This window comes from Myxocyprinus asiaticus, chromosome 22 (genome assembly GCF_019703515.2).
Source record: "Myxocyprinus asiaticus isolate MX2 ecotype Aquarium Trade chromosome 22, UBuf_Myxa_2, whole genome shotgun sequence".
Lineage (NCBI taxonomy): Eukaryota > Metazoa > Chordata > Actinopteri > Cypriniformes > Catostomidae > Myxocyprinus > Myxocyprinus asiaticus.
In genome coordinates, this window is record NC_059365.1 from 10,800,246 (window position 1) to 10,824,446 (window position 24,201).

At 35.9% G+C, this 24,201-nt stretch overlaps 3 protein-coding genes across 6 annotated transcripts; 1 reads left to right on the forward strand and 2 right to left on the reverse strand.

Moving 5' to 3' along the window:
- Positions 1 to 182: 182 nt before the first annotated feature.
- rad9a (RAD9 checkpoint clamp component A) lies at positions 183 to 5,264 on the reverse strand. The gene is made up of 11 exons (XM_051650196.1): positions 4,934 to 5,264; positions 4,542 to 4,612; positions 4,330 to 4,452; positions 3,373 to 3,487; positions 3,088 to 3,187; positions 2,886 to 2,992; positions 2,696 to 2,802; positions 2,397 to 2,461; positions 2,169 to 2,276; positions 423 to 633; positions 183 to 331 (listed from the first exon to the last, which is right to left on the reverse strand). The coding sequence occupies exons 1-11, from the start codon at positions 4,965 to 4,967 to the stop codon at positions 218 to 220; spliced, it is 1,155 nt and encodes a 384-aa protein (XP_051506156.1). The 5' UTR covers positions 4,968 to 5,264; the 3' UTR covers positions 183 to 217.
- Positions 4,367 to 13,210, forward strand: zgc:113229 (uncharacterized protein LOC550612 homolog). 3 transcript variants are annotated; one of them, XM_051650183.1, is made up of 7 exons: positions 4,367 to 4,474; positions 5,910 to 7,227; positions 8,194 to 8,327; positions 8,821 to 9,011; positions 9,276 to 9,409; positions 10,419 to 10,643; positions 11,617 to 13,210. In XM_051650183.1, exons 2-7 carry the CDS (start codon positions 6,424 to 6,426, stop codon positions 11,803 to 11,805), a joined length of 1,677 nt encoding a protein of 558 aa, XP_051506143.1. In that variant the 5' UTR covers positions 4,367 to 4,474; positions 5,910 to 6,423; the 3' UTR covers positions 11,806 to 13,210. The 3 variants fall into 3 exon arrangements, with proteins under 3 accessions (XP_051506143.1, XP_051506142.1, XP_051506144.1); XM_051650182.1 differs by having other exon boundaries at positions 8,821 to 9,409; XM_051650184.1 differs by lacking the exon at positions 4,367 to 4,474 and having other exon boundaries at positions 6,387 to 6,486; positions 6,615 to 7,227; positions 8,821 to 9,409.
- A 122-nt stretch (positions 13,211 to 13,332) lies between these two features.
- Positions 13,333 to 22,574, reverse strand: p2rx3a (purinergic receptor P2X, ligand-gated ion channel, 3a). Of its 2 annotated transcripts, XM_051650191.1 has the most exons (13): positions 22,323 to 22,574; positions 20,891 to 21,026; positions 20,698 to 20,769; positions 20,523 to 20,592; positions 20,288 to 20,396; positions 19,834 to 19,911; positions 19,542 to 19,683; positions 16,464 to 16,600; positions 15,800 to 15,893; positions 15,650 to 15,715; positions 14,646 to 14,696; positions 14,437 to 14,514; positions 13,333 to 14,311 (listed from the first exon to the last, which is right to left on the reverse strand). In XM_051650191.1, exons 1-13 carry the CDS (start codon positions 22,454 to 22,456, stop codon positions 14,189 to 14,191), a joined length of 1,290 nt encoding a protein of 429 aa, XP_051506151.1. In that variant the 5' UTR covers positions 22,457 to 22,574; the 3' UTR covers positions 13,333 to 14,188. The 2 variants fall into 2 exon arrangements, with proteins under 2 accessions (XP_051506151.1, XP_051506152.1); XM_051650192.1 differs by lacking the exon at positions 14,646 to 14,696.
- Positions 22,575 to 24,201: the final 1,627 nt, after the last annotated feature.

The following is a 24,201-nucleotide window of genomic DNA, read 5'->3' on the forward strand; positions in this document are numbered from 1 at the left end:
GATGTTTTAATGTGAATTCTGTGCAATGATTTTACATGGCTTGTTATATTCACTGCTTTGGTTTAAAACCATTATTATTTTCATAGAAAAATAAAATCAGGAGGAGACATTTGTGTGTATTCAGAGTCTTTGAGAGGCTGGATGTGGTTTCTTTCCACATGGCTCACTTTGACAGTTCATTTGGATCATAGGCAATAGTTTGATTGATGGATGTTGTTTATTCTGTCTGATGTTCATCATCACTGTCACTAGCAAGCACTTCCTGGCTCTGTATCGTCTGATTGGTCAGCTGAGAAGTGGGCAGAACTGAACCAAAGAAAAGGGAACAAAACTGAAAGAGAAAACAAGGACTAAATATCAGTGAGATCTGTTGATTGTATTTTATATTTTAAATTAAATATTCATTTAAATTATTAATGTACCTTTTTATTAGGAGGTCTATTTGTAAGTGCTTCCTCCTGCTCCTCCTTCTCCTCCTCTCCTTCACTTGCTGGGTGCTTTCTGTTATTGGTGGTACGAGGTGGGGAGGTAGGTACATGTGATGGCCCAGGAAGTTCACTGGTCTCCATGGCGATGAGAAATGAGTCCATGTCATCGGACATGAAGTCGTCTGGTGGTTGCTCCGTCTCAAGACTAATGGAATAAATGTATCAAAGTACCAAATAAAGGTCATTATCAGGCACAGATGGAATCTGCAAACTTTTAGCATTTTCTGGGAAAATCTGTGGAATTTTGTGAAATTAAACATGGCAAAATATGTTAAAGGGTTAGTTCACCCAAAAATGAAAATACTCTCATTTACTCACCCTCATGCCATCCCTGATGTGTATGACTTTTTTTCTTCTGCTGAACACAAACTAAGATTTTTGAAGAATATCTCAGCTTTGTAGGTTCTACAATACAAGTGAATGGTGACCAGACCTCCAAAAGCTCCAAAAAGGAGATAAAGTCGGAATAGAAGTAATCCATAAGACTCCAGTGGTTTAATTCATGTCTTCTAAAGCGATCCAGTAGGTTTTAGGTGAGAACAGACCAAAATATAACTTTTTCACTTTACATCTTGACAGCAGTTTTCTTGGCAATCATGATTTCAAGCTTGATTACACTTCCTATAGTGCCATCTAGCACTAGGAAGTGTAATCGAGATGGAAATCATAATTGTGCCTAGAGACTGCAATGACAATATGTACAGTGAAAAAGGAGTTATATTGAACACAAAACACACTGGATTGCTTTAGAAGACATGGATTACTTTTATGCTGACTTTATTTCCTTTTGGGAGCTTTTGGAGGTCTGGTCACCATTCACTTGCATTGTATAGACCTACAGAGCTGAGATATTATTCAAAAATCTTCATTTGTGTTCAGCAGAAGAAAGTCATACACATCTAGAATGGCATTTTTGGGTGAATTATTCCTTTAAGCCGAGTTGAGAGTACTGCAGTCTTAAAGAGCACCTATTATGGTTTTTCAAATATTATCTTTCATGTAGTGTGTTATATAGCTGTTTGTGAATGTAAAAAAGTTTCAAAAATCAAAGTGCACAACAAATGGAGTTATTGACTCCCAAAAGAAAGAACCGATTCTGAACACCTGAAACGAGTATTTAGTCATTCCAGACTAACTTCCTGTACTAACCTACATCATTTGCCTCTGGTCTTCATTGGCTGCTTGCAAACAGCTCTGACCCGCCCTCAAACACTACATTAAGCGGTAGACCAATCAAAACAGACTGGTACATCTGACCAATCAGAGAAGAGTAGGCTCTCTGAAAGGAGGAGTTTAGAATGAATCATTTTGAACGGATCATTGAATTAGTTGTTTTTGACATTGGGAAAAAAAGGTAATGCTGCAATTTAAATGAGCAAATTAAAGTGTTTTGTGACCTTGGATGCATGTAAATCTATTGTATGAGACCTTTAAAACAAAATTAGGCACGTTTAAAAACCATAATAGGTGCTCTTTAAAGGCTGCTAGAAGCATTATCAAATTAGCCAAAATGTTAGCCAGAAACAACACATGTAAGGGGCACGTTCTATGCAGAAATTTGTAAATGATGGCTCTCCAAAATCTGTGTAAATCTACATACGTTTTCTACAGAGCGCACAGATTCTGTATGGGCCTGTTCATTATAACCAAATCACATATTCCATAGTCATACAACTTCACCGTTTTGTGTTGGCGTTGATGTGGTTCTTAGGACGCGAGTCCTCGGACAGAGTAGCGAGTACAAAATTAGCCTCCAGAACACTGTCAGACACACTCAGTATAACTGGACTTAAAACAGACACAACACACAAATGTTAAAAAACTCAATAGCATAAATTTTTAAACAAATCTATACAATTAAATTAATGAACCTGAACTGGTTCAAAAGAATACTATATATACACTCACTTGCCTGGCTCATCAAAACACATTGAGATTGGAAGTCCAGACGACTCAGCAAACACAAGTAAACCCTGATGAAAAAACACAGAGACAGAAAAACAAAGACAACATTAAATAAAAACAAACTCCATTTACCTTCTTAATAAATGTCCCTCATCTATCTACCTCACAGCCTATAACATTCTGTTTCACCTGGGGGGACATGTTCATTGTATTTCAAGATTTTTGTTTTATTACAGAAGTTCGTGTTGTCTTTCAGCCCTTTTTGGGGGGGGGGGGTTTGATTTAAATGTATGTGTACTCACCCTGAGCTCTTTCAGGCAGAAGGTGATACTGGTTTGAGTACTAACAGCAAAGTGATCAAACTCCTCTGAGCTTAAACACAGCTCTGTCATCATTCCCCGAGAAGAATCTGAAAGAGGACAGTCCATAATTTGACTCAATTTTGTTTTGTGTGTAGTAGCAGAATAAAGCAAAGACTGACATCATTGATACCTGCATCATCTTCCACATGATTCCTGAGCCACACTCGATCACTGCTCACTGACAGATTCACCTCTTCTAGAGACGGAGGGAAATGCAGAACTGTGTCCACCATCAACCTACAGTGAAAGAGAATTGAAACTGATTCAAATCAGACTCTGAGAGGGAAAGCAGGGTTGGCCTTAATATTGAGGTATAAAAGACGATTGTGAACCTGGGTTGAGCTTGTAGCACATTCGCACAGCTCTCTTTATCAAACACAGCTTGCAAACTTTCACAATCCTGAAAGGACAAATTGTGTGTTTTCAAGAGCCCTGTAACCAACACAAACACAGTCGTTACACACAGTGTATAATACAGTCCTTCTTTGCTAAATTGTATGCACATACAGTTTAAAAGTTTGTTATGAGATAAATTGCAATTAATGAGTGCATAAAGCTTCATATTCTAGTCATGAAAACAAAGCGTCACAATGTTGATTTGAAGGGAACGTTTTTACCATGTTTACAATGCAGAGTTATGGTCAACCGACTCTTCTCATTGTTCAGCTGAACACGACATTTCTCGACCGAACGCTCCAGAGAGGACAGGGACTTGAACACTGCCTGAACACTCTGAAGGAGAAAAAAAAAACAGGGAGATGTATTCATTTGAACAGGATATTGTTATGGTGTGAAAGTGACGACATTGTTCAATTTGTTGCCCTGAAGAGGAAATTATTTTAAGTATAGTTCATAGTTAAATTGCTATGCATATGATATATGCATATGCATTTAGGACATACAGTTGTGCTCAAAAGTTTGAATTTTTTTTTTGAAATTTTGGCATTGATTTTGAAAATACGACTGATCATGCAAAAAAAAAAAAAACAGTCTTTTAAGGATAGAGATCATATGAAGCCATTTATCATCACATAGTTGTTTGGCTCCTTTTTAATCATAATGATAACAGAAATCACCCAAATGGCCCTGATCAAAAGTTTACATACCCTTGAATGTTTGGCCTTGTTACAGACACACAAGGTGACACACACAGGTTTAAATGGCAATTAAAGGTTAATTTCCCACACCTGTGGCTTTTTAAGTTGCAATTAGTGTCTGTGTATAAACAGTCAATGAGTTTGTTAGCTCTCACGTGGATGCACTGAGCAGGCTAGATATTGAGCCATGGAGAGCAGAAAAGAACTGTCAAAAGACCTGCATAACAAGATAATGGAACTTTATAAAGATGGAAAAGGATATAAAAAGATACCCAAAGCCTTGAAAATGGCAGTCAGTACTGTTCAATCACTTATTAAGAAGTGGAAAATTCAAGTAGATAGACAGACAGACAAGTAGATACCCTAAATAGATAGACGGACAGATGGACAGACAAACAGACAGATAGATTGACAAGTAGGTACGGTAGACAGCGGACAGACAGACAGAAAGAAAATAACAGGGAATAGGAATGTTACCTTGATAGGCATTTTGCAGCGAAATCTCTGGTCTGATGGAGCCTGATATCTTTGGAAGAAGAGAGGAGACAACAGGAAACAGGCAAAAGCTGAGCGGGAAGAGTTGACTGAACGCAAAGCCAGCTGAAAAACACACAAAAGACTTGTAAGTGACATTATTTCAACACTACACAATGTAATGCATAAACACAAGAAAAACAGACAATACATACCCCATCCTCCACTGGCTCCAAATACAGCTCCTCTCCGATCCTTGACAGGGAATGTATTGCTCTTGCTAAAACTGTAATAAATATTAGTTACTATTAATTTAGTCATGCGTAACAGACGTTACACATTGCACGCAATAGGCGACATGCACACAGGACGCGTTCATGCATTTCAATTTACGTTATTGTTTAGTTGTTAGTCCAAAGTCCCTTTTAAGAGACTAAACTAACTGTCACTGGTTGGTCACATAGATCAGACAGCCGTTGCCTTTCGCGCCATCAGCGTTGCGTTTTAAAACGCGTCTCGAGCACCCTGCGTTCAATTCCATTCTGTTGAGTCTAGCGGTTTGGAACGGAAGAACACCTCCGGTATGAGAAGTTTGGTCAGTTCTTACCTTTTACGTTTCCTCCGGTCGCAACACAATCCATTCTATGTTACCGCAGTATTCCTGTTGATTAAGTGCACATAAATTATTCCCCGCCTCTTGCTGATTAATTTAATCACGAATCAAGGCACCGGCCACATAATGTTTCTGGCTGTTATACCACAACAAACTGATCGTGATGTTTAGCGACTTTCAGTGACTTTAAGAGTTGTTATCTGTAACTGAATATAATAAAGCACCCATTTAGAATGCGGTGAACATATTAAACGCAGATAATTCAAAAATGTAGCTGGTGTGCATCTGTTTACTTCGAATCCGACATGTGGCGCGTCTTTTTTGCTCTAGCCAATCAGCGTGAAGATCAGAAGCCAGTGTTTGCGTCATAATAAAGCGCTCCATGCTGTTGCGCAGTCAAATGAGCAGCATGTGGAAACTGTTTAAATACCAGAAACAGCTTATCTGGTGTCAATTTAAAGAGAACATGATGCGAAATTATTTGTTAATAGTATAATTTGTAAAATAAATAAATAAAATAATGATCATTAAAAAAAAAAAAAAAAAAAAAAAAAAAACATGCACATTTACAATTATGAGTTTTACTGTGGTATTTGTAGTCAGACCACATAAAACTTTTGATGACCCCTCATTACTATGGTATTTGTTAGAAAAACTAGCTGCTTAAACACATTTAGAACCCATAACTGCCATAGGTGTAATAAAATTGAAGCAGATCCCCTCATAGACAGATCAACACCCCTAATTGATTATTTAATAAGAATATAAAACTTATCTACCAAAATACTATAGATACACTACAATTACTGTTTTTCCATAGTGAATTTTCATGAGGGAACTGCTGTTTGTTATTTGCTTTAAATGTATGGGTGACAAAAAATTACTGCTCTTTTTAAAAGCAAAAATCTATAACTAATATTGAGACATAACTTTCTCATGAATTTTAAGACACATGTTCTCATCTATGCAGCAGCTGGAGAGAGGGAGTGACAAAGATGCAAGAGATGTTATCCAGACACACTTGTCTTACCTGTCCATCTGGCTGTTTGACACACCTCTTTCTGCTTTTTTTCTGGGCTATTCTTCATAAAACTCCTTCCGCAAGGTTTCAAATCGACAAAAGATCAAACAATACTGAGAGCTCACAAGAGAGACGGAATACAGGATTAATGATAAGGTTACGGAAATGAGGGATAACTGGAGTACTATGAGGACATGATCTCAGATTTCTGATGGAAATAAATACTCATATGGACTGACATGATGATTTGAATGAAGGCTTTAACAAAAAATGGATCTGCTTCAGTTTTGATTTTACCTCTACCTATAACGAGGATGTGTGAAACTTGAACGACAAGAGTGTGCTTAAATGTGTGCTTGCATCTCTGGTATGTAATTCAGTCTTTGTCAGTGTTGCCAGTGTATATGTGAGTGTTTGTATGTGTGTAGCTAATGTAACATAGTCTTTCTACAATTGAGTGTCAATGGCGGAGAACCCTGTCTCAGATACTCAATCCTTGCTGGAGTCTATGCTTCAAAAATTACGGGTAAACACTCAAACCAACAATAGCTCACACACTGATATGCAAACATGTAGTTTGCCTGTTATGTATTATGCTGAAACAATGGAGGATTCGTCCAAAGCAACAGTTTATCAGTTTGAATTTTCCTCCAGCAACAAAGAGCAAGACAGACACTCCATTCAGAATAAATGTGAGAATCCGTGGACTCAACAATCAGTTAATTTCAGGGGTACGCAGGCCCCTTTTGCTGATCAACTTCCCAAAAGGATCAGAAGAGTCTCTTCTAAACCTAAACATACACCATTAATCTGGGGGGAACACAACCACTTTCCATCAGAGAGGAGTAATGATGCAATTTCCTGTGTTGGAGAGCAAGAGATGCCCAATGTGGAGAAGAGGCAACAGTTTTCTCTGAAAGGGGAGACCAAGGGTGTCTACAACTCAAGTGTGCTACCTTTATACAAAACAGAACCCTACCGAAATCCCCCTGACCTTTTAGCCCCGACTTTAGCAACATCTACTTCAGTGTTGGATAAACCAGAGGTCAAGGGTCAAAGTGGCACATGGAGTTGGGATACAGAGAAGGAGAAAAATGAAGGCACCAGAGTTCATGAGGAATCAGGAAAAAGGACAAGTAAGAAAAAGTGGAGGGATGCTAAAAGATGGGCCCAGAGGGTGAAGGAGAGATGGAGAGAGAGACACAGAAGCACAGAGACCAGACAAAGAGATGATGGAGAAAGACAAGTACAGAGTGAAGTACTACAAGTGAGTATTTGCGATTTTCTGGTTAATGAAGTTATTTACAATATACACTATAGCAACTGTTAAAGCCAGTTTTGTGCTGTTAATTAGTGTTGCTTAGTTGCTAAGGCAAATGTGACTATTACTATTGCTCATACTTAGGGTTTGGTTAAACAAACCCTCTAATCCTAAGGATTCAACTTCAGCATGAAACTCATCTGCACACTTTGTGCCACAGACATGAGCTTAAATCGTGCTGCTTTTTGAAGAGAAGTGTGCTATTACTTTTTGAGGTGATCAAGCTTGCATTTTTTGACTGATGGATGATAAAATGGGTGAAAAATCCCAGAGATTATATTGAAGGTGGGACCTGACATATCATAGACACCTGGGGAGTGGGCTCTTTTGATGACCTAGCAACTACATAGCAATGCGTTAAAAACACTCAACACCATAGCAACTGCATAGCAACACTTTGGCAACCAATCTAGCATTGTGGTAGTGAGTTCTGCAAGCTCGACCTGCCACCTAGCAACTGCTTAGTACACCTAAAAATGACCTAGCAACCACATACAGTAGTAATGTGCTTAAAAAACAGAATACCATAGTAACTGCATAGCAACCCTTTGGCAACAATCCTAGCATTGTGGCAGTGAGTTTTGCCACTTAGCAACCAACCAAGGACACTCAAGCATCCGAAAGCTCGTTATCATGTCACAGGTGATTGAGTCATAAGTGTCCCAATGTTCAGTGGATCAACACTCTTGCCAGTGCCCGAATTGGGGTTCACGATATACTGATTCACGACATAGGGAGCTGAGACACACCAAGTGAGCTTTTCAAGCGTGATTTGCCACCTAGCAACCACCTGAGTTTTGTAAGCTGGATTTGAATGCACCACTCACTTTCTGTCTAGTATTAGCTTAAAAAAATCTGTCTCTTTCTGTCATGTTGTCATAAAATCAAATGTCCTTAATGTCTTTTATTCAGAGTAATCTCTCTCCAATATCGATGCCTATTGATGTGAACACAACTACAGCAGTCACTGAGAATCCAAATATCCATAACGAACCAATAAACACAGAACTGGATGAATCCACTCTCTGTTCACTCAGCGACATGAGGTAACCACATCAGCCAATGACATTAGCACAATAGAAATTTGTGTAGAAATTATGCATCAGACATAGTCATCATACCACAGGTGTGATCCATGAAAACACAGTAATCACTTTCTCTCCAATGTGAAACAGCAACTACTTCAGTGACAAAGAATGTTAGACAGAGTGATCATGTAAGTGCTAAAATAATAAAATAAAAAGAGAAAATATGATAGTTATTCAAAGAAAGGGTGTAACTATTAATGCCACATCCTGGTTGAGTTAGCATAGACTGTTTTCATTGGCAAATTTTTGGATTTGTACTTACAGTACATGGTCAAAATGTTTTGGACACCACAATGGTTTTTAAATTAAGTGCTCAACATGCAAATATGGGTGTGGTGTTTGGGTGTCCACATACTTTTGGCCTTATATTGTACATTAAATTGAAGTGAAATTTTTTTTTTAACTCCTATTTTCCCATCCTCTTTTCCCATCCTTTCATCCTCTCTGTCAGTGAAAATCTGTTCTCTTTTGGCACTTCTAATTTGATGGAAGAGATCTTCAATGGAACGAAATGGGCTCAGTTTCTCACAGTTAACTGCACCACACAGGACCAATCACAGGAGTCACCAAGTATTAGCCAATCATGTAAAGAAGAATGGAATGGCAAATGGAATCATACAAAGACAATAGATTCCCATTCAGGTATGACTCAGGCGGAAACGTCGTTCCCTGAGAGCTTTACACAAGACATGGCCTTCAATATGCATGTTAACAATGAAACTGAGATGTCCAAGATCAGTGTTCTTTCGTCAGATTTTAACGATCTCTCTGCAAATCAATCACAAACTTCTGATTTATTTACAAACCAATTACAAACCACCAATCTGAGCTTCAACGAGTCTCAAAAAAGTAAGCAAACAAGTAAACAATCACAGTTTTCTCATCAACTTTCATACAAATCAACAGCAAATGAGCATAGTGTTCCGCAGTTGATATCTATTCAACAAAGTCATTCCCAACCACAAGTATCTGACACCAGCCATAACCAGCCTCAAGGTGGGAAAGAAGTTTTCATCCCTATTTTGGACTCATATGTTAAGGTGAGAATTAAAGCAGTAAGAAACAATAGTGATTTATAATGTTATTAGTAATCAGCACCTACAGTAATAACAGCAGTATGATAAAGATGTAGCCCATAAAGCTGTAACATAGATGGATCATTTAACCTATCAGTAAAAGTTTGGAAAGTGTCATTTCAAATTTTTAATGTTGCATGAAGTACTCGGTATTACTCCTGGGTATGTTTTGGTAATTAAAAAATTTTTAATGGTGGAGTGACCAAATTTGTAATGTTGCATGAAGTACTCGGTATTACTCCTGAGTATGTTTTGGTAATGAAAATTTTTTTTAATGGTGGAGTGACCCAGAACACATTGAGTTTTACATGGTCAAGCATCATTCACATTTTCTTAAAAATAGGTAGATTCAGGGCCTGGGTAGCTCAGCGAGTAAAGATGCTGACTACCACCACCCCTAGAGTCGTGAGTTTGAATTCAGGGCGTGCTGAGTGACTCCAGCTAGGTCTCCTAAGCAACTAAATTGGCTCGGTTGCTAGGGAGGGTAGAGTCACATGGGGTAACCTTCTCGTGGTCGCAATAATGTGGTACTCGCTCTTGGTGGGGCGCGTGGTGCGTTGTGTGTGGATGCAGCGGAGAATAGCATGAAGCCTCCACACGTGCTATGTCTACGCGGTAACACGCTCAACAAGCCACAAATAAGATGCGTGGATTGACGGTCTCAGATGTGGAGGCAACTGAGGTTCGTCCTCCGCCACCCGGATTAAGGCGAGTCACTACGCCACCACGAGGACTTAGAGCGCATTGGGAATTGGGCATTCCAAATTGGGGAGAAAAAAAAATTATATTCTAGTTTGGTATTATTATGTTTTACCTGGCAAGGTACCATGTGTGCTTTTTAAACTTTGGGTGCGTCAAAGTATCCCAAGATAAATATAACATTAGATTTCTTATTTGAATGGTAACACATTTGTTCATTGTTTCGTATTTCTTCATCTTTCCTTTGCACTATTGCATTCTTTCCACTCCTCAGCCAATGGACCGTTCCTCCATAAAATCACACGGATCTCTGAGTCGTAAAAGAGAGCACTGGACTAGAAGGAGAAATCCATTTGAAGACTCAAGCCAAGACATGGAGGATGAGTACCACTGCCGCTCCACCTCTAGCATCTCACCCATGTCTACTCTTACCTCTCTCCAGAACTCTGTCTCTGAAGATTCAGATTCTTACAAATCTCTGGAGACAGTGATTAAAAAGGTATGATGTGTTGTGTGTAACTCATAAGTCATTTTTATCTAATTTTTATCAGCTGATCTTTATGAATTTTATGCAGATGTTTGGGTAGACTCCTAACTTTGACTTCAAAAAGCACAATCTGGTTAAAATACTCCCGATTGAACCCTGGGATCTGGCTTTTTTGATACTGAGAACAAATCTTTGGGGCTGAACATAATGTGGGTTTGTTAATAAAGAGGAACAAGTGAGTGTTATTGTTTGGAGATGGTTGCTGTTTTAGTGCTATGATTAAAGTTTACACTGGGTGGTGCCGAATTTTTAGCACTTGTCATGTGATCAAGGCCACAGAAACAGATACTTAAAAACAATAACCGGCTTTGTTGAGAGTCACTATAAAAATTCCTTACGCTGACAGATACAACATTGTGTAATTTTCACTACACTGCTGCCTACAGATGATGAATTAGCAGAAATAGCATTGATCCCATCAAATTTTGACACTATAGGGACAGGGCCGATATTTGTAATATAGGCCTATTCTGCTTGTAATTCATCAATATTTGAGATCATCGATATTGGCTGATAACCGTGCCTCTTGGAACAGAAGTTGTTGGGAATTTTGATTATACAGTATACTGTATTGTAAAATAAGATAATTTAACTCCCACAATTTTTTGTGTCTCATTTAGCATTATTAATTTGCTATATCTATTAGTAATACTGTATATATCAGCCACCCTGCTACCAGCATCGGCCATTGTAAAACCCTGATCGGTCCACCATTAATTGACACTGTTGTTTTGATGGTGTGCATAATCGTGGACATAATGGTTGTGATTTAATATGTTAATATATAACAATTGTTTTCAGCTCACATCTGATCTCTATCACATCTATTGTTAACACCTTGTGTATGTATACAGTATGAATCAACTGTTCAATTGTGTTCACAATTAAAATAGATAACGGCATTGGTTGTTTGTTTTTCTCTCAGATGAGAATGGAAGAATCCCGTCATGTTCGATTCGCTGAGGAGGTGGTCATCTTACCGCCCAGCTTCATATCTGAGGATGAAGACGATTGTTTAGAAGATGATTGTCCAGAGGAACCTTCTCCCCGCTCCTCTTTCCCTAAGTGGATTGGGTCTTTAAAAGTCAAACAGACAAGAAAATACAAATTTTAACTCCCTTCTGTGTGTGGCTGCACCCCTGAAATTCTGCAGCTCTCATAAACAGTGTCTGTACAGTAGAGGCAATATGTGGACATGCCACAAATTAGCAGGGCAGATAAAACTATTACTGAATAGATTATCATTAAAGGAATAGTTCACACAAAAATGAAAATTCTCTCATCATTTACTCATTTACCATCCCAGAAGTGTATGACTTTATTTCTTTTGCTGAACACAAATGAAGATTTTTAGATGAATGTCTCAGCTCTGTAGGTCCTCACAATGTAAGTCAACAGGGTCCAAAACTTTGAAGCTCAAAAAAGCACACAAATCCATGTGTTTAGAAGCAAGATGATAGGTGTGGGAGAGAAAGAGGTCAATATTTAAGTTCTTTTTTATTATAAATCTCCACTTTTACTTCCACATTCTTCTTCTTTTGTTTTGGCAATTTGTATTCTTCATGCATATCGCCACCTACTGAGCAGGGAGGAGATTTAATAGTAAAAAAAGGACTTAAATATTGATTTGATTCTCACCCACTCCTATTATATCCCTTCAGAAGACATGGATTTAACCACTGGAGTTGTATGGATTACTTTTATGTTGCCTTTATGTGCTTTTTTGAGCTGCAAAGTTCTGGCCACCATTCACTTGCATTGAATGGACCAACAGAGCTGAGAAATTTTCATTTTTGGGTGAACTATTCTTTTAATTCTGAAAATGTAGCTGTCCTACAGAGCTCCTATGCCTAATAAGAAAATTGTCATTGAGGGGGTGTGTGAACGTTTGTCAGCTGTGTACAATGGCATTTGAAAATTTTTATTCATCAGTTTTATTTACATAGCACTTTCCACAATACATATAGTTTGAAAGAAGCTTTATTGCAAATAGAGACTTAATGCCCCTAGTGAGCAAGCCATAGGCAAATGTGGCAAGGAAAAACACTGGTGTTTAGGTATAAGGTGGAGGAACCAGACTCAGCTGGGGGAGCCCATCCACCTCTAGCAAGTAACACATTACATAAATGTAAATATTGTTTGCCAATACTGTCTATTTACGTAATATGTGCAGTACTGGTCTTATTTAATAGGTAAGACAGTGATTCAATTGTAAAGATAATGATTCTACAAACAGTAATTCATTTGTAACTTTTAAAGTCCATCCTAAGGTTACCGGAATGATGCAGGCAGTGGTCAGTGAAGCATCCCTCGCTGTCTGGCTAGTATTCTGCTATATATTCTCATGGAAATACAGATATTGCCGTATAAAGTCTACACTGTAAAAAAAAAAAAAAAAACTTGTTTTGACTTAAAGAAGTAAGTATTTGTACTGCCTTCAAATTTTAAATTGTGCCAACTTAAAAGGGAAATTTGTTTAAACATAAAATAGAACATAAAATTAACTTAAATCATAACAACTTGTTAAATGTCTGATCCCTCTGTCATATTTAGACTTAAGTTTGGCAAGGAGACACGCATGGACCTTAACGCTACATGCAAATCACAATGATGGTGACAATCTTCAAACACATCATTGACTGAAAAGATGAAAATTGAGTTATCTCAACAAGATCAATCCAGGGTAGTTATTCTAACTTTACATTTTAAGTGCTCTGAGCATCTTGTACTTCACTTACTACACATTACAGCATATTTAAAATATGACAGTATTTGTTTCTCTGATTGAAATTGGGGGCCCTGTGGGAAACCTACTATCAGCATACAGGTTTGTGGTACAGTACAGTACAGGTGACAGCACAAGTAAAGGAAATACAGAAGCAGGCACCGTAAGTAAAGGAAACACAAGAAAGGATGGGGGCAATTAACTCAGGGGTTTGTGAGGTTGTGATAAAATAAAATAAATTAAAAAGAAGAAAAAATAATAAAATATTTTGCCATAAACATGCATATTGCATATTTTAAAGATACTAAACACAAAATATAAGTGTACATTTAGCTTTTGGAAAGTAAGTAGACCTACTCAAATGTCACTATTTTTTATTTCTTTATTTTACATTAAAAGAAGAATTATGTTAGAATTATGTTGGAGAATGATTACATTGACAATGACATTGGCAGTTACTTAATTATTCATTAATAATTTAGTTAATTTTTATAATTCTTTTTTTTTAAAATTTTTATTATTTACATAGATTACTCTTAATTAAATATTGTTTATATATGTGTGTTCTCAGGATTTGGAGTTGACTGGACAGTGCCTTTATTTAAATTAACAAATCCAGCCCTAAGTGTCGACAGATTTTAAACACAAAGATTATGGCTGAACAATCAGATATTTTATACAATTACATGAAAAACTGCAAATAATTAAACCTTTAGAAATTAATATGACAAAATATTATTTGGATGTTTCAATTGTTGATGTCTCGTGTCCCTCACTCCTGGTGCCTAATACAAAAGGTCCCTGAGTCATCAGAGTTCTTTTCCGTCACTTTTAATGACATATGACTTCTCTGGTAGAGTCTTTTGTGTACTGACTGAGTCTCAATGCCTGATACCTGTCAATGTAGAGGAGAGAAAGATAAGGAATTCTTATTCCAGATACTTGCTCTTTACCTCTGCATATACTTAAATGAGTAAACTGGAGTCAGATCAACTTTGAGAACTAGAAAACATGTGGCACCTCTTCAAATTTCTTTGCTTTGTACTGTTCCGCCCCTTTAAGGAAGTTGAGAAGGATGATGTCACAGAACACTGTAGCCTGTTAAAATACATGCCAGTCAGATTTTGCATGACTACGCTGTAAAAAAAAACAAAAAAACTGGCAGCTGTGGTTGCCAGAATAATTATGTAAAAAATACAGTAAAAATGTAAATAACTTTACAGAACAACCTGTAAATTTAGCAGTTTAGAACTGTTGTAATTTACATGACCACGCTGGCACTGTAAAAAAACAACAACAAAAAAAAAAACACAAAAAACAAACAAACAATTCTGTTAAATTTACAGTAAAAAAAAAACATCATAAACTTGATATTAATCTTCTGAAACGGTAAAAATCTGCTTTTTACTTTATAAGGTATTGTTAATCACCGTAAAAATTACAGAAGGGCACATGAAGACATAAAGTTAATCAATAGAGGCTCTTCCAGGAGCAATGACCATTAAACATGTAGAGACAGTGCTCAGTGTCACTCACTCACTCACACAAACACTAAACACCATCAGGGTAACACATGTAAAATGTAAATAATGCAATAAACATTAACTAAACTATATCAAATATAACACAAAACACCCCAATGTATGTAACTGATATTAAAAATAAGAAGACACATAACTATTCCCATTAAATATAATGAAATATGATGGGTCATGCAGGGAATTGTGGGAACGTCCGATTATTGGATTTTACTGTAATTTTAACAATAATTTACTGTAAAAGTACATGTACTCTCTTGTTAAACATAAAGTAAATTTTTACCATTAATTATACAGGAAAATCATACTTTTTACATCTAAAATTATTTATTTTTTACAACATTTTATTGTAAAAACTACTGTATTGTCTTTTAAAATATATTTACAAATTTTATTGTGTATTTTACAGTTAATATTCATTAATCAATTAACATTTTATTTCTATAGCACTTTTCCAGTCTTTTACCATTAAAATTACAGACAATTTTTACAGTGTACAGATTTTGCATGACTACAGCGCAGATAGATAGATAGATAGACAGACAGACAGACAGACAGACAGACAGACAGATAGATAGACAGATAGATAGATAGACAGACAGACAGACAGATAGACAGATAGAGAGAGAGAGAGATAGATAGATAGGTAGGTAGATAGATAGGTAGGTAGGTAGGTAGGTGGGAAGTGGTCTTACCAGTCCCACTGAAGTGAACGCTGCCACAAGATTAATCATAAATGGCACAGCACTAAACTTTCCTGCCTAGAAATAGATAAGCAAGGTTAGCACATGTGTAAGCTGCTTTGCAACACATACACAAATCTTTCTCTCACACACTCTACTCACATTCCCAGACACAATTATTTCAAAGCGGATGGCATAGGCTTTGTGAAGCGTTCTATACTCTGTCCCATCTGGTGACTGGTAGTATTTAGCAAACCTGAAAAAGTCCAAATAAAAAACACAGTAACAGACAGAATGCAGAATGAATGGAATTAAAGGAATAGTTCACCAAAAAAAAAAAAAAAAAAAAAAAATCTTCAGAAGTGATATGATAGGTGTGGGTGAGAAACAGATCAATATTTAAGTCCTTTTTTACTATAAATTCTCCTCCCTGCCCAGTAGGTGGCAATATTCAAGAAGAATGTTAATTGCCAAAAACAAAAGAAGAAATATGTGAAAGTAAAAATGGAGATGGATAGTAAAATATGACTTAAAAATGTATCTGTTTCTCACCCACTTCTGAAGATATGGATTTAACTACTGGAGTCATATGGATTACTTTTATGCTGCCTTTATGATCATTTGGAGCTTCAACATTTTGGTACCCATTCACTTGCACTGTATGGACCTACAGAGCTGAAATATTATTTTTAAAATCTTTGTTTGTGTTCAACAGAAGAAAGAAAGTCATAAACATCTGGGATGGCATGAAGGTGAGTAAATGATGAGAATTTTTTTTTATTTATTTTTTTGGGTGAACTATCCTTTAAGAATATATGTGTGCTACCTGAAGTTATATCCTTTGGAGACATTGCTCTTCTCAAACACAGCATCCAAGCGTGAGAAGGTGTACTGGGGATTGCACATTTCCACAGAATAGTCAAAATCACACTTCCAGCCTATTTTAATTCCAATCTCTCCTCCCTGACAAACACATACACAAAGACAGCACAATCAAAACTAGCTGAAAACCAGACCAATGACCAATAAAACCAATCCAATACCAAAACTCAAAATATTTTAGGTTTTTGAGTATTTGTAATGCATTTTCAGATTTCCATTTATTTGTAGACCTACTATGTAATGCAGTTTTGTTATGCTGTTTTAGTCCAAAATTCTTACATACAAGTCTAATTTGTGTGATATGTGAAACTCCCAAAATGCAGTGCAAAAAACAACCCAAGGCATACATTTAAAAGTAGCCTGATTCAGTAGGAAAACTGTGGACTTGGCAACCCTGCTATAGACTTCTATTTTTTCTTTATGAATTATAATTAAGACAGACTCACCCTGCCCTTTTAAAATTGGAAAAAACACCCAAAACATTATTTTATACAAAATAAGATTTTGTCAGATTTTCCTCACTTCTGGGGTAAACCCACACAAAGAGTAATCACATATTATGTCTACAGACAAGACTATTGGTAGTATAACATGCCAGTCGATACATTTTAATGTTTGCTCCAGGGACTAAAAACAGTTCAAGGAAAGAAAACTTTATTTTTAAATGCTGGAAACCGGTTATAACCGGTTAATTTAGTTCCAATAATTTTTTCATGAAACTAAAGTCCAAAGGGTTTATCATAGTATATTTTTGGAACTACCCCACTTTATGTCGCCCAAAAAAATTAAACGTGCTTTGAACCTGAAGGAAACTGCTGCATCACACATTTCTTTGCCTAATTGTCTGTTGTGGATGTCATATTCTGTGAATGAAGACCTTTTTAACAACTATGTATAAATACATATATGTGCATGGCTAATCCAGGTACAAGGAAAACATTATTAGAGGTAAAAAGTATATTTCTCTGTTGTTTCCAAGTCTTCACTGAATTATTGTTACATACAGTGCATCCAGAAATTATTCACAGCGCTTCACTTTTTCCACATTTTATGTTACAGCCTTATTCCAAAATGGATTAAATTCATTATTTTCCTCAAAATTCTACAAACAATACCCCATAATGACAACGTGAAAGAAGTTTGTTTGAAATCTTTGCAAATTTATTAAAATTAAAAAACGAAAAAATCACATGTACATAAGTATACACAGCCTTTGCCATGACACTCAAAATTGAGCTCAGGTGCATCCTGTTTCCACTGATCATCCTTGAGATGTTTCTACAACTTGATTGGAGTCCACCTGTGGTAAATTCAGTTGATTGGACATGATTTGGAAAGGCACACACCTGTCTATATAAGGTCCCACAGGCCATGAAGTCCAAGGAATTGTCTGTAGACCTCCGAGACAGGATTGTATCGAGGCACAGATCTGGGGAAGGGTACAGAAAAATTTCTGCAGCATTGAAGGTCCCAATGAGCACAGTGGCCTCCATCATCCGTAAATGGAAGAAGTTTGGAACCACCAGGACTCTTCCTAGAGCTGGCTGCCTGGCCAAACTGAGCGATCGGGGGAGAAGGGCCTTAGTCAGGGAGGTGACCAAGAACCCTATGGTCACTCTGACAGAGCTCCAGCGTTTCTCTGTGGAGAGAGGAGAACCTTCCAGAAGAACAACCATCTCTGCAGCACTCCACCAATCAGGCCTGTATGGTAGAGTGGCCAGACGGAAGCCACTCCTCAATAAAAGGCACATGACAGCCTGCCTGTAGTTTGCCAAAAGGCACCTGAAGGACTCTCAGACCATGAGAAACAAAATTCTCTGGTCTGATGAAACAAAGATTGAACTCTTTGGCCTGAATGACAAGCATCATGTCTGGAGGAAACCAGGCTCCGCTCATCACCTGGCCAATACCATCCCTACAGTGAAGTATGGTGGTGGCAGCATCATGCTGTGGGGATGTTTTTCAGCGGCAGGAACTGGGAGACTAGTCAGGATCGAGGGAAAGATGAATGCAGCAATGTACAGAGACATCCTTGATGAAAACCTGCTCCAGAGCGCTCTGGACCTCAGACTGGGGCGAAGGTTCATCTTCCAACAGGACAATGACCCTAAGCACACAGCCAAGATAACAAAGGAGTGGCTCCAGGACAACTCTGTGAATGTCCTTGAGTGGCCCAGCCAGAGCCCAGACTTGAACCCGATTGAACATCTCTGGAGAGATCTGAAAATGGCTGTGCACCAATGCTCCCCATCCAACCTGATGGAGCTTGAGAGGTCCTGCAAAGAAGAATGGGAGAAACTGCCCAAAAATAGGTGTGCCAAGCTTGTAGCATCATAGCATCATTATGGGGTATTGTTTGTAGAATTTTGAGGAAAATAATGAATTTAATCCATTTTGGAATAAGGCTGTAACATAACAAAATGTGGAAAAAGTGAAGCGCTGTGAATACTTTCCGGATGCACTGTATGATGCATTAATACAGATTTGATGCTGCCGGGTTTTGACTCTGAAGCAGATCTTTAATTAAAATTTTACTTAACTGTTAATTAACTGTATACTTGTTACGATTTATATTGTGATAAATCGCTAATCTTTGGTTTATTTTGAGGCAAGTGGCTTATTTTGAGCTTTTTTTTTTTCCAGACCAGATTGCTTGCTTCTCTTGTGAGATCTGGCTACGCTGCAATTGGTATTTCACCCACCACTAAATGCAGAGTACTGTCATTTTAAGAAGAATGTTATTAACTGTTCTTTTATTTTGTTGTAACCGGTAACTATTTGGAAAAGGAGGCTGCTGAACTTTTGAACTGGAACGGAAAAATACAGTTTTTGCTCAGAACGAACCAAAATGAAAAACATTTTGTTTTTAGTCCCTGGTTTGCTTTAAGCATGCTGAACTAGTCATCTGAGAGATACAACGGATATATTGAGGACACAGAGCGCTGAATTAATATAAATCATCTCTCTGATCAAATAAAAACAGGGATGTTGGATGAGAGGCAAAGCTGAGTGGTGGACTCACTTCACTGGCAATGTTGCTGAGATATTGATTAATGTGTTTCAGGATATCTCCCAGTTTAAAGATGGGACAGAACGGATGGTGTATTGGATCATGCCTACAGTTTTTAATGTATGTCTCGTTTATGGAGGAAGGGAAATTGCCCCTGTCAGGGTAAGAGAAAGAGCAAAGGACAATAATCATTTTAGTTACTCTTCTGCCAATTTACATTTTTCTGAAAGTAAATATATTGTTTATTAATTAAAATCATATAAAAATGGTCACAACAATCTTTGTGCAGAGGTCAGAAACTCACCTAGTAACATTAAATAGAGGGAAGCGGACACTGTTCTTGATGAAGATCGTAAAGTCCTCCACACCCTCCATTACAGACCTGACAGTGAGAAGTTGATTGTCAATAAAAAGGGATAGTTCACCCAAAAATGAAAATTCTGTCATCATATACTCACTTCATGTTGTTCCAAAAATGTATGACTTTCTTTCTTCTGCGGAACACAAAAGGAGACCTCGGTCACCATTCACTTTCATTGCATCTTTTTTTTTTTCATCTATGCAATGAAGTGTGTCTAAGGCAAACATTCTGCCTGACATCTCCTTTTGTGTTCCACGGAAAAAAGGAAGTTATACAGGATTAGAGCAACATAATGACAGATTTTTTAGTTTTGGGTGAACTATTCCTTTAATAAACAACTTTTGAATGTCAATTTCAAAAGGGAGCACATTCATTCATTCATGTATATGTTTCTTACACAGGAACTCGATCGTTCTCTGCAGGGCACCAGCCTTGAATTTCACAATGTCCTTTAGTATTATTTATATTAGAGGAATTATTGATTAAACATGTGCCTGTTACAATACCTGTGGAGAGAAAAGGAGAGACCTACAGTATCTGAAGCAACCTTTAAGTAAAAGGAGAAAGAAAGAAAGAAAGAAATTCTGATTAATTAGAAAAGTAATATCACACCAGAAAGAGAAAGAACCCACCATTCCCAAAATTTAAGCCACTTTTGGTTGTGCAGTTATCATCAGTTGTGCATGTGAATTTATCATCAATCTAACGGAGGAGACGAGAAGCAGATGAGAGATTGAGTGTGTTCAAATAAATAGAACAAGATATTTAATTTAAAGTATAGAAAGTCGGTTTAGGTTAGAGTCTCACCTCAGGGCATCGTCCTTGCGTCTGATTGGCTGTGACAACCAATTTGGTGATGATGGAGAAAGCTGAAGAGCCCTGAAAAATGTGCAGACACTTTTACTAGACACCCAAGACTTTACAGAGAGGAATCTTAAAGCTAATTATATCATTTCAGATTTCAATGCAGATTTCAGCTGTTCAATATAAATTTGCTGACCTGTGGTGGCGCTACGTAGTCTGCCACATCCATCACACGATTGGGATAACTGCCCAAGCCCTTCACTTTGGTCATGACCGCAGACTCAATTCCTGAGTCTCGAACCTGATAAGCCTTTTCATGCAGAAACACCCAACTGAAAATGCACACATGAAAATATAAACTTAACAAATCAGTGAATAAAGACCTTCAGTATTAAGGATATTTCATTTTTTAATGATCATGCAGCATTTTAACTGATTGGCTAGAATGATAGTAGGTCATTAAAGTTTATATTAATTCATATTAATGAATCATATTAGTATTCATAGTATTATTATCAGTTATATACAGTAACATTGTTAATTTAAATATTCACAATTTTAAATAATTTAAATACATTGATTTTCAAATGATCAATTCATGTTTTCTTTCAATCAGTGTTATTGACTAATTGATGTACCATCTTAAACCTAATTTAATAAATTTACTATTTTCAAAACATTTATAAGCTAGTTCCATACATTTATATTTCCAAAAAAAAAAAAAAAAAAAAAAAAAAAAATTGAAATCAAATATATATGTTTTAAGTCAGTGTTATTGACTAATTGATGTATAATCTTACACCCAATTTAAATAAATAAATATGTTTTAAACATTTATATTTCCAAGCAGTTTCCATACATTTATATTTCTAAAACTTAACAAATTACAAAATGAAATGTTGAAATATTTTTGAATTATTTTTGAAGAACATTTTAAATTAATTTAGTAATTTATTTTTAATCATTAATTCATGCTTTCTTCAATCAGTGTCATTGATTAATCGATGTACAATCTTACACCCAATTGCAAGAAATATATATATATATATATTTATAAATGTGTTTAAAACATTTATATTTCCAAGCAATTTACATACATTTATATTTCTAAAACTTAACAAAATACAAATTAAATGTTGAAATAATTTTTTTAATTATTTTTAAAGAACATTTTAAATTAATGTATTCATTTTTTTTATTATTAATTAATGCTTTCTTTAATCAGTGTCATTGATTAATTGATGTACTGTACTATCTTACACCCAATTTAAATAAATAAATAAATACATATTTAAGTTTAAAACATTTATATTTCCAATCAATTTTCATACATTTATATTTCCAGCACAAAAAATTTAATTTAACAATACAATACAAATTAAATGTTTAAATATTTTTAAAATTAATTTTTAAAAGAATATTTTTAATTATGTTTGCTCCTCTAAATACATTTTCTTTTAATTAATTTCATTAAATATTTTGATGGTGAAAGCCCTTCACTGCATTCAAACCTAATTGTCATTGTTTTTTTTTTTTAACAATCTCTTACAATCTTAAAACCAAAACTTTGAGGCAATTACCCTAAATTAGTCATTAAAAGTATACATATATCAGTTTAGAGTTTTTACCAGATGAAGTACAGAATAATTAGCAGCTGGATGACGCGGTTGATGATCCCAACAGACCAGCTTTTTACCACCACTGATTTCGTTGTTTCATAGCCGAAGAAATCTATGACACACCGCAACACTCTGGGAGCCATTGTAGATGTGTGTGTTGTCTGGCTGCTAAGTGCAAGATGAAGAAAATCCTACTTGGGCCAAAACCGTCAAGGAGGCAGGAAAAACCAATGTGTCCCAGATGATTTTGCATCTGCTGGATGTTGGATCTCGTCTTTTTCTTTTACATAGTGCACTGAAAAGCAAATAAATATGGCCCTAGTTTTCCGCCCCTTTTTATTTGCATGCCTCTCCCTCTGTCTGGCTCCCAGGGACCCGGACACTCCATTCCTTTAATAGCCTGCTCATTTGCTCATCTCTTTTCAGCTTCATATGGAAATGTACTTTATACCAACAAACACTTCCATATATAGAAACAAATTATCTGTTGATTGTTGACACATTATAAATGTTGATTAATGAAAGTTTTAAAGAGATAGTTTTCATTGCATCTTTTTGTAAGTGAATGGTGACTGAGGCTAACATTCCATCTAACGTCTCCTTTTTGTTAATTTCCATTTTTGGATGAACTATACCTTCAGTTCATTAAAAAATAATGCATACTGTTTTCTATTTTTTGGGTGTTTTTGAACGCATACCTAGTTTTAAAGGGGGTAGACCAGAGCTTTAACCAAACTACCATCACATCACTGATTAATTCTTTTAAACAACATGAACAAAATAAGTCATTTTACAAACGTCATATGTTTTATAAAAATAAAAATACATTTAACCTACACAAAAACAAAGTTTAAAAGAATATTCCTGGTTAAAGACCATGTAAACTGTTGATATGCCTGTTAATTGTGTTAATATTGATTAATGAAAGCTCTTTGGGCATGCAGAGGAACACATTAACACTATCCTTCAGTGGAAAAAAGTGGGTTTAATTTACACATATTCACATATTAACACATTCACATGTGTCTGGTTTTGGTTCACCCCAGAAGTTAATCTGCACCATCATTTCAAATTTTCATTTCGCCTTCACAATTTTTACTGATATGCACACAATTCAGTGGTTTGCTAGGAAACTTCTGGAGTCATTTGCAAATTGTGTATGCATGAAGATCACATTTCTTCATCGCTAAAGTGGGCCCATTATGTTTGTGGTCAATTACAATGTAACATCATCTCCAACTGCTGCAAGAAAGCTTACAGAGAGCTGTCTTTAAGTGGACACAATTTCCCATAAATTACAAAGGCCAGAAACATTAAGACAGTTAAGAACATTGGCATTATTGACTCTCACACTGGCACAAAATGGATTAGGCTTCAAAGAGGAAGTACAATGGCACCCATGAGACAAAACAAGAGTTTCAGAGAGTGAGAGGAAGAGGCCAATGGGGATAATAAGATTTATTTTATGTTTGATATTAAAATCTTACATATATATATATATATATATATATATATATATATATATATATATATATATATATCATATATTAATTCTAATGTAATCATATTAAATTAAAATAAAACACATTTACATAGATAAAATAACAAAGAATCTGACATTATTTATACATTTTCACTTTATCATTAAAAAACAAATCACCATCCTTTATACTTATTCTTGTATTCTGTTCCTCTGATTTAAAAAAATAAAATAACTTAAAAATCATATTTTTAATGTTCATTAATTATTTTCATTTTCTTTAATACATATTTATTTAAAATATTATTAAATATTGTATTAATAATAATGATATTAATATTTTAATAATATAACAACTCAAATAAAATAATTTTTCATTATAAAATAACTGACAATTATTTATAAATT

What these genes read in the sequence shown, in the direction of transcription:
- rad9a (XM_051650196.1), bottom strand. Translation starts at nt 4,967, where the DNA reads ATGGATTGTGTTGCGACCGGAGGAAACGTAAAAG. An exon ending in GTGCTACAAGCTCAACCCAG is followed by an intron (nt 2,993 to 3,087) that starts GTTCACAATCGT and finishes CTTTCACTGTAG; the next exon opens with GTTGATGGTGGACACAGTTC. An exon ending in TCTGCCTGAAAGAGCTCAGG is followed by an intron (nt 2,462 to 2,695) that starts GTGAGTACACAT and finishes TTTTTTCATCAG; the next exon opens with GGTTTACTTGTGTTTGCTGA.
- zgc:113229 (XM_051650182.1), top strand. Translation starts at nt 6,424, where the DNA reads ATGGCGGAGAACCCTGTCTCAGATACTCAATCCTTGCTGGAGTCTATG. An exon ending in TGTTCACTCAGCGACATGAG is followed by an intron (nt 8,328 to 8,820) that starts GTAACCACATCA and finishes CCTCTCTGTCAG; the next exon opens with TGAAAATCTGTTCTCTTTTG. An exon ending in TTTTGGACTCATATGTTAAG is followed by an intron (nt 9,410 to 10,418) that starts GTGAGAATTAAA and finishes TCCACTCCTCAG; the next exon opens with CCAATGGACCGTTCCTCCAT.
- p2rx3a (XM_051650191.1), bottom strand. Translation starts at nt 22,456, where the DNA reads ATGGCTCCCAGAGTGTTGCGGTGTGTCATAGATTTCTTCGGCTATGAA. An exon ending in ATTATTCTGTACTTCATCTG is followed by an intron (nt 21,027 to 22,322) that starts GTAAAAACTCTA and finishes GTGCATTTTCAG; the next exon opens with TTGGGTGTTTCTGCATGAAA. An exon ending in ACTACGTAGCGCCACCACAG is followed by an intron (nt 20,770 to 20,890) that starts GTCAGCAAATTT and finishes CACATTTTTCAG; the next exon opens with GGCTCTTCAGCTTTCTCCAT.